Genomic DNA, 17,965 nt, shown 5'->3' with positions numbered 1-17,965 from the left:
GCCGTGCCGAACCTTCCTGAGACTGCTTGCTGGTGGCCTGGGGCACTTCTACCCAGCTGGCCTTCCTTCCTTGCTCCTCCATGGGGCTCAGGCTTGCACTGCAGCCAGACTATACCTCCCTCCCCATTTTCTCTCATAACCCACATTTCCTCTAACAAAAATCTGTGCATGTTTAATCCCATCTTGTCCTCTGCTTCTCAGAGGATCTGAGCTAATACACAGGGCAACTTCTGTTTTTATCTTGCTTGATGTTTAACCTTTCCGACAACAGAAACACAGCAGGTCCATGGTTCTCATGGACAGACCCGCCTGATTTGTGGCGTTTTGTTTTTAAGCCAGGTTTTTGCCATAGGAGAATACTCATTCTTCCATTCCTGTGGCAGAGGGATAAGCAGCTGATTCATCGCAAATAGTATCAAGCGTTTACAATGTAAAATAAAAAGGTTACAGGCTATGACATAGCCTTGCTTGAACACTGAGGGGCTTTTTTAAACGTCTAGTTTAGTCCACACCTGGGCCCAGTTTGCAGGATGAGAGGCAAGCAAGCTGCAGACTCTTAATCTTGTTTTGGCAGCATCCTAGTGCCGTGACACCCATGCCAGGAGCTTGCCCACAGAAGAGAACTAATGTTTGTTGAAAGAAGGGAGGAGATGCCAGCTATGGGTCATATGGTTCCTTTCAGAGCATAAGTCATCAACAGGAGGTTACTAATTAGAATATCTGATAAGCAGACATCCATAAGAGTTCCAGATACTCAGCGGAGAGATGGATACAGGAGTACCTATAGGGTTCCTGTAAGCTCAGTAATAGATGTTCATGAAGAAGAAATATAAGTTAGAGAGTCTGGGTATGCAGAGAATGTACCCATTGGGGCCAATAAACAAAAGGAGGACTCAGGATCAGTTGAAAATTGATATCCCAAATGTCTCTGCATTGTCCTAGAAAAAACCCTCCTCCATCTCAAAGTCCAGAGAATGCTGACTCCATCCTCTAGCAAAGAGGGCCTCCGTGGTGACGGAGTGTACACGAAATGAAAGAAGGCAAAGGCCATTTGCCTTCACTCATGTCAAATGGCAAAACGGGGCTTCTATTCTCTTCATGAGTCAGCTGCTGAAGCTCCACCCCAAAGCCCTACCTTCTAGCCCTTTTTATGATATGAGGTGCAAAGTCTCTGTGTCTCCATTTTGGGAACAGATGCATAAGTTTCTTCCAATAGCTATCTTTTTTTGGTCACTGGAAATATGTTGGGCTTTCCTTCAACAGACCAGGAAGGTCAAGAGATATGTTCCACAGACCTCTTTGTGGTGCCTTAATGCAGAGCTCATGTAGATACTTGCAAATGTAAGGTAAGGACCCTCTCAGGACTGATAAGGGGCCCGGAGAGGCTCCTTTTTTTTTTTTTTTTAAGCATTATTATTATTATTTAGAACATGTATTGTTTTGCATACATTATTTTGTTTTATTTCAAATTTATTTATTTTATTTATTTATTTTTGGCTGTGTTGGGTTTTTGTTGCTGCGCTCGGGCTTTCTCTAGTTGCGGCAAGCAGGGGCTACTCTTCGTTGCATTGTGCGGGCTTCTCATTGCGGTGGCTTCTCTTGTTGCGGAGCACGGGCTCTAGGCGCATGGGTTTCAGTAGTTGTGGCACACAGGCTCAGTAGTTGTGGCACACGGGCTCTAGAGCGCAGGCTCAATAGCTGTGGTGCACGGGCTTAGCTGCTCCACGGCATGTGGGATCTTCCCGGACCAGGGCTCGAACTCATGTCCCCTGCATTGGCAGGCTGATTCTTAACTACTGCGCCACCAGGGAAGCCCCCGGAGAGGCTCTTACAGCCTATCCCTCCCTGCTTCATTACTGCTTCCTCATACTGTTAGCCAGCAAGCTAAGTCATGGACACAATTAAATTCCTTCACTGGTTTCATTGTCCTAGTAACTCCGGCTAGCAACTATATTCCCCTACATTTTCTTTTTAAAAGAGATGAGTAGATGTATAAAATAAATAAGCTACAAGGACATATTGTATAACACATGGAATATAGCCAATGTCTTATGATAACCATAAATGGAATATAACCTTTAAAAATTGTAAATCACTATGTTATACATTTGAAACATATATAATATTGTACTTCAACTATACCTCAAAAAAATCAGGTAAAAAAAGAACTTCAATGCCTTACCTTGTCTAACAAATTAAATATAAATATCCATATGTATACTGAAAAGCCTTCATAGTTCCTAGGCAAACCTGATTTTCCCATACCACATTATAGTTAAACATAATTATAATATTTAGTATATATATTTAATACTAATATTGACTATATATTTAACTACATAATACATGTATACATTGCTATAAAAATATCTAGCTGTAAATATAGTCTAGCTATAAAAATTGGGAACAATTTCCATTGTAATTATTTAGCATTTAACTTATGATTGTCCCTCCTCAGCAATCATCATGTATCCCCAGGAATGTTTTCAAATTGAGAGACTGATCTACAAACTGTTTTCAAAGTAATAACATTTTTATGATACTAAGTGTAATAGTCAATGAGGAAGAAATAACATTTTGCCTCATTAAAAAATAAAGAATAAATGAAAGATATGAGTAGAGCCTACAACTTCATAAGCCAGAATTTTTTTTTTTGGATTTTCGCTTTTTGCGGGAAATGACAGTTTGGCTTGTTTTCTCTGACTTTTCAGTGGTCCTGTGGGGCTCAAAGAACCTCTTGCTGGAGGCCCATTTCAACATACCTCCGATCTGTAGGGTACAGTTCCACAGTGACCACATCAAGAGAGTTCCAGGCCGAGATGGTCAACCCATTGTACAGACACAGCATGCCTATCATCATGGATTCGCTGGTGCCAAACCAAAGGAAGAAACAGCTGATCCCTGAAAGCACCATAGAGCCACCTGCCAACGAAGCAGACAAGGCTGGGATGTTTCCTGTCATCTTAGTAGAGCAAGGACCCTCGGGTCTTTGAGATCTCACAGCAAAACTGAATCCCAAAAGGAAGCCACAGCCTGGGTTCATAAAGCTCAGGTACAAGTGTGTTTACTTGTATATAAGGTTTGCCTCTCTAACTACCTTCTGAACACAGCAAGCATGAACTACACATCATCAATCACTCAGCTATGTAAGTAGAAAAATAGACATTAGTCACACATAATTAGTTTTTCAGTCTGTTAACTCACAGAAGCTGTTCAAATGAGATGTAATTAGACATATTTTACTAAAATTTAGTCCTAATGAAAGGTCTTAAGGGATTTCTCCTCATCTCTGTGGGATGCAAATCCTAGGGGGGTGGGGAGTACAGCAGGAGACAGGATCCCTCTAGAAACCAAGCACATACCTAGCATCGTTAAGCGCCCGATTCTGTCCATTAGGAGAGCAGACACGATGTTCCCTGGCAACACTGCCAGTGTCCCCAGGAAGTTGACAAAATAAATCCAGTAGGCACCATAGTCATCTTCAAAGGTAATGCGGCATCCTGTCTTGTTGTGCAAAAATGTGCAGTTTTGAAATTCGCAGTTAATGAATTTATATGGCTCAAAATCTGTGGACACAAAGAACGACAAGTTATACTGGTGCATGAGAGTTGCGCACCGAAAGCCTGCCGAAAATTCAGAAAAGATTCATGGTATTGTAAGCTCCTTGAGGGCTTCAGGGCCTGGCCAAAGCACAGGATCTAGTCTAGGACCCCACATTACGAAGTAGCTGAAGGAAGGAATACTTCTGTTGAATAAAGGAATAAACTAAAGAGTCCAGTTTTCCTCTGATTTCTCATGTTTGGTCATTGCTAATTACATGACTGCTTACTCCTTTATGATGTTACTTTGTTCTAATTATCATGTTACATAAGGACTATCATTAGAGTACTAAAGCTTCCATTACAAAAAGAATTTGTTTCAAAATGCGGATGAATCGGCCTTACTACTGCCATTTTATAGGGCTCTGAGGCAGGGAGAAGGAACAGGACTTTCCTTGGGTCCTTGAGGCTGAATTTATAAGAGAAGGCTCAAGTGGAGGAACCCACCGAGGAACCTGAGTCAGCCTCATTGGAAGGTCACCAGCATTCGCCGCTGATTTTTTTTTTTCTTGAACTTGGATCTAGCCGAAAGGGGTTACAGATGATGCTGGGCTCTGCTAAAAGGCAGTGAGAATCAAAACGGCTGTCATCCTCGCTGAACAAGATGTGCCTAAAAAGCTGGTCTTCTGAGGCTGAATGGGTTGGAAGACACTGAGAGCACTGTTTAAACAAACCCCGAGGCCTCTGACTCCACTCTCACTTGGAGCTATGCAGAGCTGGCTCCTGTCTGATCACCAAGAAGGCAGGACTGGCAATGGGATGGAGCTGACCCTCCTGCCAGTGTCGGGCTGTTAGTCTGGACTCATGGGACAGACGGACCAATGTGTGTCGGTGGCAAGGCCTGGGCTTTGCAATCAGATGAGCCTGGGCTCCAATGGCAGCTGTTCCTAGTTCTACAACTGTGGCCAAATTACTGCATCATTCTAAGCCTCAGCTATTGTGAAAATTAAACAAGATAATGAGTGTCTGATAACCTGAGGTAGGAACCAGCACATAGTAGGTGTTCAATCAATGTTTGTTGCCCTTCCTCTTTTTCCCTGGGGAGTTTTCCAGGCTCCATTAAATGGACTGGACTAAAAGACTGTATCTGACTGAGCATGTTTCGTCCATCTCTGTAGATTTGTAGTTCAGGCATGCTCACTTAAGCTAACACCAGATTTTGAAATCAGGATTATCAAAACAAACAAACCACGGGTTAATTCTTTGCTTTAAAAATTATTCACCAAAGGATTTTGTATTTCCAACTCTGAACTCAGCAAGCTCCATCCGCATTAAATGTGACAAAGACAGTCAATACAAGCTCAACTTTGATCCGACCTGATGGAGGGAGTCCGTTCATTTGTACTTCAACCTTCACTTCCCCCTTAAGCCTATGCCCACGCCTATCACCAAATGAGTATCACGATTCTGCCAAGAACTAGGGCCTGTGAAGAGGCCCCAGGCAGGGTTAAGTGGCACACCTACCTGTGTTGTTAAAAACAGTATTAATAAACATGCAGTTCTTGAAGTAGGTGTTGACTGAAGTCACATCCTCAAAGGTGCAGGACTTAAAAACCGAATCTTTGAAAGTTATGGATCTGAGCCTGATCCCTTCGAATCTGCCCAACACACAAAAAGATTCATATTGATGATTGTGTCTATCAGAGTTGAAAGCTAAGTCAAACAGATTTAGAGATGTGAGGTCCCACTATGGACTCTCTTAATTATAAAGGACATTGGCTTCTGGATTTTCTAAGCTCCTAGCTTTTCCCCTTTTTCCTCAGGTGGCCTGTCCTTTGGCTATCTCATTGCTCACCAATATTACTTTCTACCAGAAGAAGAGATGGCATTCAAAATAACTTCATTTAGCTTTTGGCAATGTTGGTAAAAGTTTTTGTAGGGTATATAGTTGAAGGTATTGAGTTTGGAGATTACCTGTGGCTATTGATTCTTTATTTTTCAATCCTATCCTCTTGTTCCTTCACACATGCCTTTATTTGAAAATTCTCTATTTGGGGTTAATAGCTCTGACTTGAGGATGTGCTTCCATGCTCACTTTTAATGAAAGTCTATTTCCCAAGCTGAAAACCCAAAGCTTCTTCATTCTAGTGTAGGCACTTCCAATTATCTTGAAGAGAGGATGGGAGAATCATTTATGTGAGGAATGATTGTCTTGGGGGTCAAGAAACTCATAGCTTACAGTCATTCCCAAGAATATTTTTTTTCTCATCGCTAAGAGGTACCAAGTAGAACGACCATAGCCCTGCTTATTTTTGGAAATGCGTAGAATGATGAAACTTGCTCAGATCCATTTTTGGGTGATGTAAAGGGGGAGGGCGAGATGATAATAGTCACAATGATCCTAACATCTTAGAAGAGTCTATGGCTCAGATATTCAGTGTTGATAAGGACTCTTGGGAGACATGGATACATATTCATCATTGTGTCTCGGTAATTTATTAAGAGACTACGAGTGTATACTTAGCCAGTCACCGAGAGGAAAATGCTTATTCACCTGGGGAAGAAGTTATTACACCAAATACCACTCTTATGAGAGCAGAAAGGGACTGATCTTCCTAGGCAAGTGAGCTGACTTAAAAGCAATTCACTATCGAGTACCTTGAAAATCATCCTCACCCTAATGTCGGACTGCATTTGTCCGCTCAAAATGCACTAAGCGCCTATGAGACCAACCTCCTCAAAAAACAATCTTATTTCAACCCTTACTCTAGGAGTCCAGAGTAAAACCATCTAAGCCATAAATCTATCTACTAAAGGAGGGTAAAGAATGGCACATTTTAAGAAAATCACTAATTTTCTGAAGTGAAACTGAATTTAGAAAGGGGAAACAATTTTTTTTTAATGGATACTATATGCACAGAGTACACATGGTGCAAAATTCAAAATGTTGAAAAAGGAAAAGGTAAGTCTTTTGTCTCCCATCCTCAAGCCACCTAGTTCTTTTTCCCAGGGATAACCACTATTGTCAGTTTCTCGTATGCTCTTCCGGGAGCATTCTGTATACAGAGTGCTAGCGAACAGGACACTATTCTACACCTTGCTTTGTTCTCCTCAGAGTCTACTTCGGAGGTCATTCCTTATCAGTATATAAAGGATCGTCATTTTAGAATGCTGAATAGGAAAACTATTTTAAAAAAATGAGTTAGCTAGTGGTATTTCAAATTTCCCTGAAAGACAAAAAAAAGAAAACAATTTCTATCGCCTTCTAAAATAAATGTATATGTTTTAGAAGGACTTTAATACTATTAAAACTATTAATCATTACATTGCCAAAGTAAAAAATTTCTCCGTGATGACTGAATATCCAGCTTAGAACTTTTTATTAGAAATATGACTGTCAGAGGCACAAACATATTAGAAATTTCTAATGGAGTAACAATAACTTTTAAGTAATTAAGTCAATTTTCATGCTAGAATTATAAAGCACTTGACTCTAAGGTTTCTGCGGAGAAGCAAGTACAGATTCAAGTCATTATTTTCTGTGGGAGAGTGAAGGTCATCCTATATGGATTAGGCCTCTCACTGAATTGCTGATCCAAACAATTATCTCCGGGTTGGTAACTCTCCTTTTCATTACACAAATCATAAGCATCCCACAGAATTATTTTTCATCTTTCCAAACTAGTTTTTGCCCAGGGAAACTTTGATCATTTATTTTTTTAGAGTTTAATTTTGAAACTGGGAGAATTTCCTAAGAATGATGTAAACCAACAGGAACTCACACCAGCAATTATTTGCTCAGATAACAAATAATGGGTAGAAATAAGGACCCTGTCTACCCCTTTCCCTCTCTGAAAAAATAAACCACAACCACCTTTGGAGTCACTTCTCTCTCCTCATCAAGAGGCGTTTCAGACTCCATACTCAAAAATGTCCTTTGCTAACTTATTCCATATTTTCAAAGCTCTTAACTTTGGGGAATCATTCCTATTCTCTAATTGAAACTTTTCCTGATACAACTTAACCCCAATTCTTGATTCAGCATAGTGGAGAAGGAAGGAAATCTGAAAAGTGGTCCTCTTCTCCAGAGACAGAAAACAGGCATGAGATTACAGGTCAGATTTCCTCTCTGAGTTAAATAATGCTATAACCTATCTTATTTTCTCATAATCTTCACTCTTCTCTTCCATAACTTATTTTGCTTGCTTTCCAAGGCCTCTCTGAATTTTCTTTTCACACCAGTCAATTCCATTTCTTTATAAATATGAAGCAGCTCAGTTTCAGAAGTAGTTATAACTGATAACTGATATACGTGTACCTTTTCTTTAAAGGCCATTTGGAAGTATTTAAATTCAGTCTGAAAATGACTACATGTACAAACTAAAAAAACTATTCATATTTTAGTGCCATGAAGGCTAATAAGAAATACATTTTTGAGACCAGGTAGGAAATGAAATGATTTAAAAGTTTCTGGACCTGCCATTGTCCCATTCCAGTCCAGTAACAATCTTATTTGCCGTCGTAAAGTTAGTAGTTAAATTTGAAAATTTTCCCGTCGGGTCATCTACATCTTTCAACACATTCGACTGCAGATGTTTAATGACATCAGGGAACCAAATGGATAATCCGTAGTACCTGCAAAGACAAAGAAATGTGAGTTTGTAAAGGTGCCGACACCCTAGTGGCCATGACCATCTCCCTGTCATTTTCAGAGAGGTAGTGGTTTCTGGAGAAGCACTGCTGATTAGGACCCGCCCCCTGTAGCATTATGAACCATCAAACAGTAATCTCACTGGCTCCTCCTCATCACAAGTCTGCAACAATCACGCTAGAGGGATGGCCTGGGTTTCCCTGGAGAACCCCAGGTCTGTAATTCCTGAACCCTTCCTTTGGGAAGAGACATGCATAAGAACCCCATCCTACACCAGCACATGGCATCCTGGCCCTGATGTTTTTCTCATCCCCCTAGGCTGCACTGAAGAACCCCATCTCCTAGTCTGAAGCTACAAACTCCTTGGGTCCCCAGACTGTGAGGGCCCTTAAAAAATGACCTCTTTATTAATGGACAAACTTTCTTGGTTCCTACACTACTATGGTACTGCTAGCCTGGGGGCAGAGCCCACGCTCAAAGAAGTTCAAGGCTGGGAAAAAGGCCATTTAAGTTATTCATTGGAAAAGCCAGGTTACTGCCCACTTTCTGCCTCTTGCCTCTGGTGTGTTATCCTAACAGCTTGCAGCTCAGTCATACTGCTGTGATCTTCATAACAGCAGCTGCTAACCACATGTGGCTACTGAGCAGTTAAATGTGACCAGTCTGAATGAGATGTGCCATGAGTATGAAACACCAGATTTGAAAACTTATGGGAAAAAAAATGTAAAATAAAGTTGTTAATCATTTCATATTGATTAAATGTCAGAATGATAATATTTTGGACAAAATGAGTGAAATAAAATGTTATTAAAATTTGTTTCACCTGTTTCCTTTTCTTTTTTTTTTCTTTAAGTGTGGCTGCCAGAACATTTAAAATGACACATGTGGCTGACATCATATTTTTACCTGACAATGCTGCTCTAAACCGGTGGTTCCCACCCAAAGCACGGTCCCTGGGCCAGCAGCATCAACATCATCAGGGAACTTGTTAGAAATGCAGACTCTCAGGCCTCATCCAGACCTGCTGAATCAGAAACTGTGGGATGGAGTCCTTCGTGTAACTCTTCTCATGCACACTCAAGTTTGAGAACCACTGCTCTAGCTTATCCCTAGTTACACTGAGCTACGCAGGGAAAGAAGTGGTTATGAGCATAACTTTTGCAGGTAGACATGCTAGGTTTGAATCCTGGCCTTGCCACTTACCAGCTGTGTGATCTTGGGCAAGTTATAAAAGCCTCAGTTATCCCCCCCATCTCTAATATCGGAATGATGATAGTACCCACCTTCCTGGGTAGTTGCTTGGATTAAATGGAATGCCAAGTACCTAGCACATAGTGAGTACTCAAAAGACGAAGTTTTTTTTTTTTTTTTTTATAAATTTATTTATTTTATTTATTTATTTTTGGCTGCGTTGGGTCTTTGTTGCTGTGTGCGGGCTTTCTCTAGTTGAGTCGAGCAGGGGCTACTCTTTGTTGCGGTGCGCGGGCTTCTCATTGGGGTGACTTCTCGTTGCGGAGCATGGGCTCTAGGCGCGTGGGCTCAGTAGTTGTGGCATGTGGGCGTCAGTAGTTGTGGCGCACAGGCTCAGTAGTTGTGGCTCACGGGCTCTAGAGCGCAGGCTCAGTAGTTGTGGTGCACGGGCTTAGTTGCTCCGCAGCATGTGGGATCTTCCCGGACCAGGGCTCGAACCTGTGTCCCCTGCATTGGCAGGTGGATTCTTAACAACTGCGCCACGAGGGAAGCCCCATAGTAGGCATTTAATACTCGTTAATTTTCAGCCCTCTCTTCCTTCATAGATCAATGTTTTTTTTAGAACTTGAGTGGGAGTTACTTTACATGTTCTAAGTCAACCCTGTCAATTTCGAAATAAGGAACTAAAACTTGGTAGTGTCCCCGAGTCACACAGCAGAACAACCCCTACCTTCCTGGTCTCTCCCTTTACTACAACTCACAGCACTGGGAAAGGCTGGTCATCTGCCATCACTCACTGGTTTTCATTTAGGGATGTTAAGACATGGAACTTGCAGCATAAATATTGGGCTCTACCAGAGCCTATTGACCTGAAAGTGTAGGGTATTATCTACCTGCTTTTAAAAAACAATAAATTAGGCAAAAATCGAGTTGTATACACATATTCTAAAGTGAGTATGTCAACCATTTGCAACTAAAATTCTGAAATGTTCTCCCTACCTCCTCTTTTCTTAGAACACATATATGGTGGTTTTATTCATTCGATGACAACTATTTATTGAGCACTTATTATGTGCCAGGGCCATATATCCATGAGCAAAACAGTTTAAAATCCCTGTTCTCACAGAGCTTCCAGAGGAGGAAGACAGAGCTTTCTTTATTCTTTAAAGAATGGAAAAGCTTTTTGTCTATTAGAAGATGATAGAAGGTACGATGGGGAATAATAAAGCTGAGAAGGGGATCGGGAGTACTGAGGGGCTGCAGTTTTTAAAAAGGTGCTTCGGGAGGTATCATTGAGAAGGTGACACACCAGGAAAGACTCAAAGGAGGAGAGGAAATGAGCCAGGCCATGTCTGGGGGCAGGACTAATGCCCGAGATGGAACATGTTCAAGAAAGTTCTGACACATTTGAGGAAGAGCAAAGAGGCCGGTGGGCTGGGACCGCGCCAGTGAGGAGAGGAGGGTGGAGAAATCATGGGGGCAAACCATTCACGGGCTTATCGAACTTTCCAGACACTGTTGGTTTTGCCACCCCCGCATTATGACAGCATAAATTAAATGACTGGGTGATAAAAACTGTAACTGCCAGCAAATGGAAAATGAAAAAATAAATTCTTTCGTAGAGGTTAACAGCATCAAACAGTATAAGAAAAAAAGCAGCATGGTTGGGAGTTACAGTGTGGAAATTTAAAGATTTCACTCACCAAGAATTTAGATATCACTTACCCAAAGGACAGCGTGAACCAAACAATCGTAAGCTTTATGGTATTGTCCTTGACTGGGTAGGTGAAACAGCTCATAAAAGTCAACCAAATCTGTGAAATATTAGAGAGTTAGTTTTCTTAGGCAGTTACCGAGTCAACGCATTTCCCAACCCCCTCCAACAAATTATAAAAAATGTTGAGTTTTCTTTGGGCTGGATTCATTTGAACTTACAATGTAACAGCTAAAGGCTATAGGAAACCAAATTTTTGGTTTCTGGAATTTTTATTTATCAGCTTCCAATGGACAAAGTAACTCAAGACATCAGTGTACCCCATCACTGCCAGGACTCCTTGCCTAATACCTTCCCTCCCCAAAGAGGGAATGTCTTGGTAACCCCGCTAATCCCAAGGGGATCCTATTACCTGATCCTACTCTAGGAATCGGGTGTCCTGGGCAGAAGGGGGAAGAACCCCATTCATGGGACAGATTCAGTCAATCCTGTTTCCGACTAACCTCAAGTACCAAGTCGGCCAGCAAGTCAGGACGGGCTTGTTACTTACCCCATACAGTTCTGTGCGGATCCGAACAAAACACCTCCTGTACCATGTTCCTGTGTCACTCTCGATTTCGATCAGCTCATCTATTTGTCTTGGGGTTTTGATTCTGTTTACCTGTAAGGAGCAACAGAGGGCAAAGTGTTGAGTTCTCTTCTCTGAAGTTGGCGGAGTTTAGGCTTACAATTTGTTTTTAAAGGAGTGAAAGCTGGGCTTCCCTGGTGGCGCAGTGGTTGAGAATCTGCCTGCCAATGCAGGGGACACGGGTTCGAGCCCTGGTGTGGGAGGATCCCACATGCCGCGGAGCAACTAGGCTCGTGAGCCACAGTTACTGAGCCTGCGCGTCTGGAGCCTGTGCTCCGCAACAAGAGAGGCCGTGACAGTGAAAGGCCTGTGCGCCGCGATGAAGAGTGGCCCCCACTTACCGCAACTGGAGGAAGCCCTCGCACAGAAACGAAGACCCAACACAGCCATAAATAAATAAATAAATAACTTAAAAAAAAAAAAAAAAAAAAAGGAGTGAAAGCTGACTCCAGCAAAAAGGAAGCAGGTATTTGATACACAAGCAGGTATCCATACATATATAAGACCACTGGTGCAAGTACACAGACTCAAAAGAACTGACTAAAGAATGAACGGGGAAAAAAAAGAACAAATGGGAGGGAATACCATAAAGAAGAGGAGGAAGAGTAAGTAGTAATGGAATAATATGAAAACAAAATACCCTTCTCTGAATCACTAGTAAAAAGGCATACATTAGGGGGTTGGGGACGGATGGATTGGGATTTTGGGATTAGTAGAAGCAAACTATTATATAGAGAATGGACAAACAACAAACTCCTACTGTATAGCACAGGGAACTATATTCAATATCCTGTGATAAACTGTAATGGAAAAGAATATGAAAAAGAATGAATATACATGTATAACTGAATCACTTTGCTGTACGGTAGAAAGTAACACAAGATTGTAAATCAACTGTACTTCAATAAAATAATTTTTTTAAAAAAGGCATACATTAGCAGATTAAACATCCAGATAGGTTCACTTCTGGATTAAGAATTACTTTGCTTAGACTAAAATGATTGAACACACTTTTCTTTGGAATCTACTTATTTGATGAATTTGGCCCCTAAACATAGTTCTTAAAGCTTTCCCATCAAACTTCCATTCTTAGAGCATCCCTGTGACCCTTGCTTCCTTCTCCCACAGCCCCTGACACTGCCTGGTCAGCAAGTACCCGCAGGTGACCATGAGGTGAGGTCCAGTGAATGAGCTTCAATTACAAGCCTCAACACGGACTCTTCAAGGTTAGAAGGGGAAGAAATGATGGAGGATCAGCCTGAAGCTGTATCCATGACTTAAACTAGCCTCCTTTTGCTAAGGAAAAGAACGAAGAGTCAGGAGAAGCAATGCTTCCAACACAGAGAATGAAGCCTGAAAAGAGAGAGAGAGAAAAAAAAAAAAGCATGGTTCCTTTGAGGACCTGTCCCATCTGACCCCGTTAGTCAACATCTACCTGCTTTTGATACACCTGAGAGAGGACACAGGAATGTGTACACATGTTATCCCTGCCAGGGATAACTTCTGAACAGATCTTTCTGGAGAGTCTGCCAACATCCAAAGGAGCACTTCTATCATGAGATGCCAGGTGCCAAGACTGGCTTCTGACAGAGGTGACTTGGGGACCCTCGGTATCTTTCAAATTACACCAGGTGGGCAGTAGCCTCTTCATGGTTATGTAAACAAAGATGTCCATATTTAATGACAATAATGTCTGAGTTAATGTCTGGGGTTCCAAATAGAGTCAGCTCCAAATCATCCATGTAGGCATTATTTTGTGATATTCCAGAATTCCTTTCTTTAAATCACAGGGGTATTCTTCTTCTTCTTTTTTTTTTTTTTTTTGTATTGAATGAAAGATTCATTAAATTCTATAGTGCTTTACAATTTTCAAAAGTTTCACACAAATGATTTCATATAATCCCATAATAACCCTTTTCTTTCTCTTACCCCTATACTGCTCCTCCTCCTTTAACTCTCCCCACTGGTAACCACTAGTTTGTTCTCTGTAGCTGTGAGTCTGTTTCTGTTTTGTTATATTCACTAGCTTGTTGCATTTTTTAGATTCCACATATAAGTGATATCATACAGTATTTGTCTTTCTCTGACTTATTTCACTTAGCATAATGCCCTCCAAGTCCATCCATGTTGCTGCAAATGGCAAAATTTCATTCTTTTTTTATGGCTGAGTAATATTCCATTATATATACATACCACATCTTCTTTATCCATTCATTTGTTGATGGACACTTAGGTTTCTTCCATACCTTGGCAATTGTAAATAATGCTGCTATAAACACTGGGGTGCATGTATCTTTTCAAATTAGTGTGTTTGGGTTTTTTGGATACATACCCAGTAGTGGAATTGCTGGATCATATGGTAGTTCTATTTTTAGTTCTTTGAGTTAACTCTATACTGTTTTCTACATCGGCTATACCAATTTACATTCCTACCAGCAGTGTACGAGGGTTCCCTTTTCTCCACATCCTCGCCAACATTTGTTATTTGTATTCTTTTTGATGATAGCCATTCTGACTTGACATATTACTTTTGGGAGGCTTCTTCTCCACTCATCAATGTTTGTGCATTCTTTCACTGGCACCCATGGGGAGCCAGGCCTGGCACTAGACCCTGGAGGTGCAAACATAAAACATCACACCATCCAAGCAATTACCATACAAATTAGAAAGTACTCTAACGGAAATCTATATCAGATGGGAGAGATGTATTGTACAGAACACCCAAGTTGACCTGAGAGTGAGAGAAAAGCCTTCATGGACTGCGGACTTTGAGTTGGAGCTTATGGAAAAGTATGTCATTTGCCATGTGTGTCAACTACTTGAAGGGCATTCCAAGTGGGAGGAATATCATGTGTAAATGTCCAGAGGTGTGAGAGAAAAGAGTGTACTGGAAACTACATAGCATTTGCTATTCCTGAAGAATAGTGCAAGGGCAGAGGGCAGTGAGTAAGGAGGGCTGAACCAAATCAGTGGCAGGAAGGGTGGAAAGGTAAGAGACAATAATGAGAGATATTTAGGATGGCGGATAATAGGACACAGTGATTTCTTGGACATATTGGAGATAAAGGAAAGAAAGAAATAGGATAGTTTTCAGGGTTCTGGTTTGGGTGGTGCTGGTGGTACTTGCTGATAGAATTTTGGACAAGGAAGAGGTTTGGAAACTCTTAAGGTGAGAAGTTCAGATTTAGAAATTCAGAATTTGAAGGGCCTATGGTACATAGGAGTATGGCCACAAAGCCCTTCAACATGCACGTCTGGAGCTCAGGAGATTTGTCCATTAGGAGAGAGAGATCTAGGAAGTAGCTGAGATAAGCGAAGGAGAGTGAGTAGGGTTAAAACGGAAGTTAGCTGCAAATAAAGCCCTGAAAAACAATATTTAAAGTAGGCACATAGGAAGAAAAGCTTAAAAAGGAGAGAAGGAAGGCATGTGAATTCACTGTATTGTATCAATAGATATAACAAGGAAAAAGACAAATGTGTCACGGTGGAATCATGTAATGACTTGGAAAGTTACATATAAATGACTTTGAGATTACCCATTCTTTTAGAGTGTTCCCACCTTATTCCCACTTAACCTTTATACAGTAATATTAACGTGGATGACCATGAGTGAACTTGGTAACTCAGACCTTCTGGAAGAAAAAGCAGGTTAGCAGGGCAATGAGGCCCTACAGAGACACCTTCTCAGAAGTCTTGGATAAAGGGTTTATCCTCATCTAGCTGAGAAGGGTTAGGGACACTGAGTATCTAAATGACATCTCAAGATTCGTCTTGCCTTATGATCCTTTAATTTAAAAATATTCTTGGGGCTTCCCTGGTGACGCAGTGGTTAAGAATCCGCCTGCCAATGCAGGAGACACGGGTTCGAGCCCTGGTCCGGGAAGATCCCACATGCCGCGGAGCAACTAAGCCCGTGAACCACAACTACTGAGCCTGTGTTCTAGAGCCCACGAGCCACAACTACTGAAGCCCGCGCACCTAGAGCCCGTGCTCTGCAACAAGAGAAGCCACCGCAATGAGAAGCCCGCGCACCGCAACAAAGAGTAGCCTCCTCTCACTACAACTAGAGAAAGCCTGCACGTAGCAACAAAGACCCAATGCAGCCAAAAAAATAAATCAATAAAATAAATCAATTTAAAATAAATAAATAAATAAATTTATTTAAAAAAAAATTCTTGGACTTCCCTGGTGGTTCAATGGTTAAGACTCCGCGCTTCCACTGCAGGGTGCGCGGGTTTGATCTCTGGTCAGGGTACTAAGATCCCGCATGCCGTGGGATTCAGCCAAAAAAAAAACCAAAACTCTTCCTTTATTGTTAATCTACTCAAAAGAAGGTCCTACTCAAAGGCTCCCAGGGCCTCAGTGGAGGACATCCATTATTGATCTTCATTTCTCCATTACACTGCAGAAAAAATTTTTATTAATTGAGAATCTGTGATAATTTGAACAGAGGCTAGACTGAAGTCTATCTTCACACTATGAAAAATCCATTTCCTATTAAAAAATGAAATGAATAAATAAGATTTCAGGGGACTGTTTAATCAGGAACTATTTTACTTATTTTAAGAACTATAATTGATATTATTTATAAGACACTGAAGATCTTGCTTATATCCCCTTTAAACCTATTTTAGACAAAACATTTTTTGTCTATGCTGCCTATATCAAAGGATTTAAAAACCACAGTTCTTTTTTATTTTGGTGGAGGTGCTGGGGAAAAAAACCATTGTTCTTTCCAAAAAATTCCATGCATCCAATTTTCATTAGTTTAGACTAGTTTTCCCATTGAGAGTAAATTTTATAACTAGAGGATGGAAGAACATTCCATGCAGAGGGAACAGCACATACAACAGCAGCGCGGCAGGCATAGGTAAAACGGCAAGTATGAAAGACGAGCGGCTGGTGCGGCGAGAGAACCATTTACACCCAGGCCTTTTCAGAAAAGGTTTCTCGACCTCTGGTGTGGAGGATTCACTGAGAAGAAGTACTCACCGTGAAGACTTTCTCAGGCTGACCCCGTGCTCTCATGTTTGTGTCATGAATTAACTTCAGAATCATCCAGGCTTCATCATGTTTTCCAACCTAAGAAACATGAGTAGACAGTGAAGGGCCAGGAGGTGAAACACACACACTCCCTGATTTTCCAATAACCATGTGGTATTGTCAGATCCAATTGGGTGTTAACGGTGCAAATGCATTTAGGTTCGTCCCATTGGAACACACAGGCTACTTGGATATCCTTGAGTGCATCAGCAGCTCAAGGGATGTGCCTCTAACTAGACGTAGCACCTCTGGATAGTAAGGTTCATTTATAAAACAAGAAGCCACATTCTCTTCGTTGAGGGAAATGACTTGCTTGAGGAGGAACATTAGTGCTTTCTGGCCACGAGGCAGCTTTTTCACATGCTGGTTGTCGAAAGCATGACCCCATGAAACAAACCCTCCGTGGTTCCGTAGTAGGAAGGAAAAATGTACCACCGAAGAGGCAAACATACTTTCCTAGACTTGGAAGGGACTTGTTCCACTGTATGCGGTTTCTTTGCGTATTTGTAATGATGAGCGTTACCTCCAACAAGAACCGTGGGCTTTCAGGCATGAACGTGAGGGCCACCACTGAGGAGACACAGGGGAGGGCGCAGACGATGATGAACACACGCCAACTATGAAACTCGTAGGCGGACCCCATGTTGAAGCTCCATCCTGGAAAAGGAAGACAGGAGGGGTGAGGAGAGCCCTCTCCAGACTGCCTGCTGGGACAGCGAGGTCCCCACGTCACTGTGAGTGTCCACACCTCAAATTGATTCACAGTCAAATCTTACCACCCCCAGAAGAATAAGCTGATATGGGCATTAGCCACAGTGACCAGTTCAGCTTGAAGACGGCCAACAGCAGTGCTGGGAAGAAAAATGCTTGGAATCAAAGGGGACTGCACCTACGGATGCGGTGTATTTCTGAACAACCAAACTCCAAAGGCCAAGGTAAATGAATTTGGGACAGTGCTTTTTCCAGCAGACCCCTGGGCTGGGTATCTTCTGTCTGCTCCTCCAAATCACTCTGTACTCTTGTCTCTGCTGTGTGCCAGGAAATGGCCCTCTATGGACCATACCAACTGGCCCCCTTGCCCACCAGCTTCCAGTTGGGTTTGAATAAAGGAAGCACCGGCAGGAGAACAGAGGGTGGCAGCAGGGTGCAGGATATTTATTCCCCTTGCTTCCCTTCTCCCCTCCTCCTGGCTGCGTGGA

At 41.8% G+C, this 17,965-nt stretch overlaps 1 protein-coding gene across 1 annotated transcript in view; it reads right to left on the bottom strand.

Moving 5' to 3' along the window:
• SV2C (synaptic vesicle glycoprotein 2C) overlaps positions 1 to 17,965 on the bottom strand; it is a 247,845-nt gene that overhangs the window by 15,916 nt on the left and 213,964 nt on the right. Inside the window, exons 5-12 of the mRNA XM_068533498.1 lie at positions 17,290 to 17,423; positions 16,716 to 16,805; positions 11,646 to 11,756; positions 11,107 to 11,195; positions 8,016 to 8,174; positions 5,064 to 5,197; positions 3,363 to 3,566; positions 2,763 to 2,922 (exon numbers count right to left, since the gene is read on the bottom strand). Coding sequence (XP_068389599.1) covers positions 2,763 to 2,922; positions 3,363 to 3,566; positions 5,064 to 5,197; positions 8,016 to 8,174; positions 11,107 to 11,195; positions 11,646 to 11,756; positions 16,716 to 16,805; positions 17,290 to 17,423 — 1,081 coding nt within the window. The remainder of the gene's footprint in view (positions 1 to 2,762; positions 2,923 to 3,362; positions 3,567 to 5,063; positions 5,198 to 8,015; positions 8,175 to 11,106; positions 11,196 to 11,645; positions 11,757 to 16,715; positions 16,806 to 17,289; positions 17,424 to 17,965) is intronic.

The sequence above is a fragment of the Eschrichtius robustus genome, chromosome 2 (genome assembly GCF_028021215.1).
Source record: "Eschrichtius robustus isolate mEscRob2 chromosome 2, mEscRob2.pri, whole genome shotgun sequence".
Classification (NCBI taxonomy): Eukaryota; Metazoa; Chordata; class Mammalia; order Artiodactyla; family Eschrichtiidae; genus Eschrichtius; species Eschrichtius robustus.
Note: the sequence above shows the minus strand (reverse complement) of the source record. Positions and strands in the feature narration are given on the sequence as shown.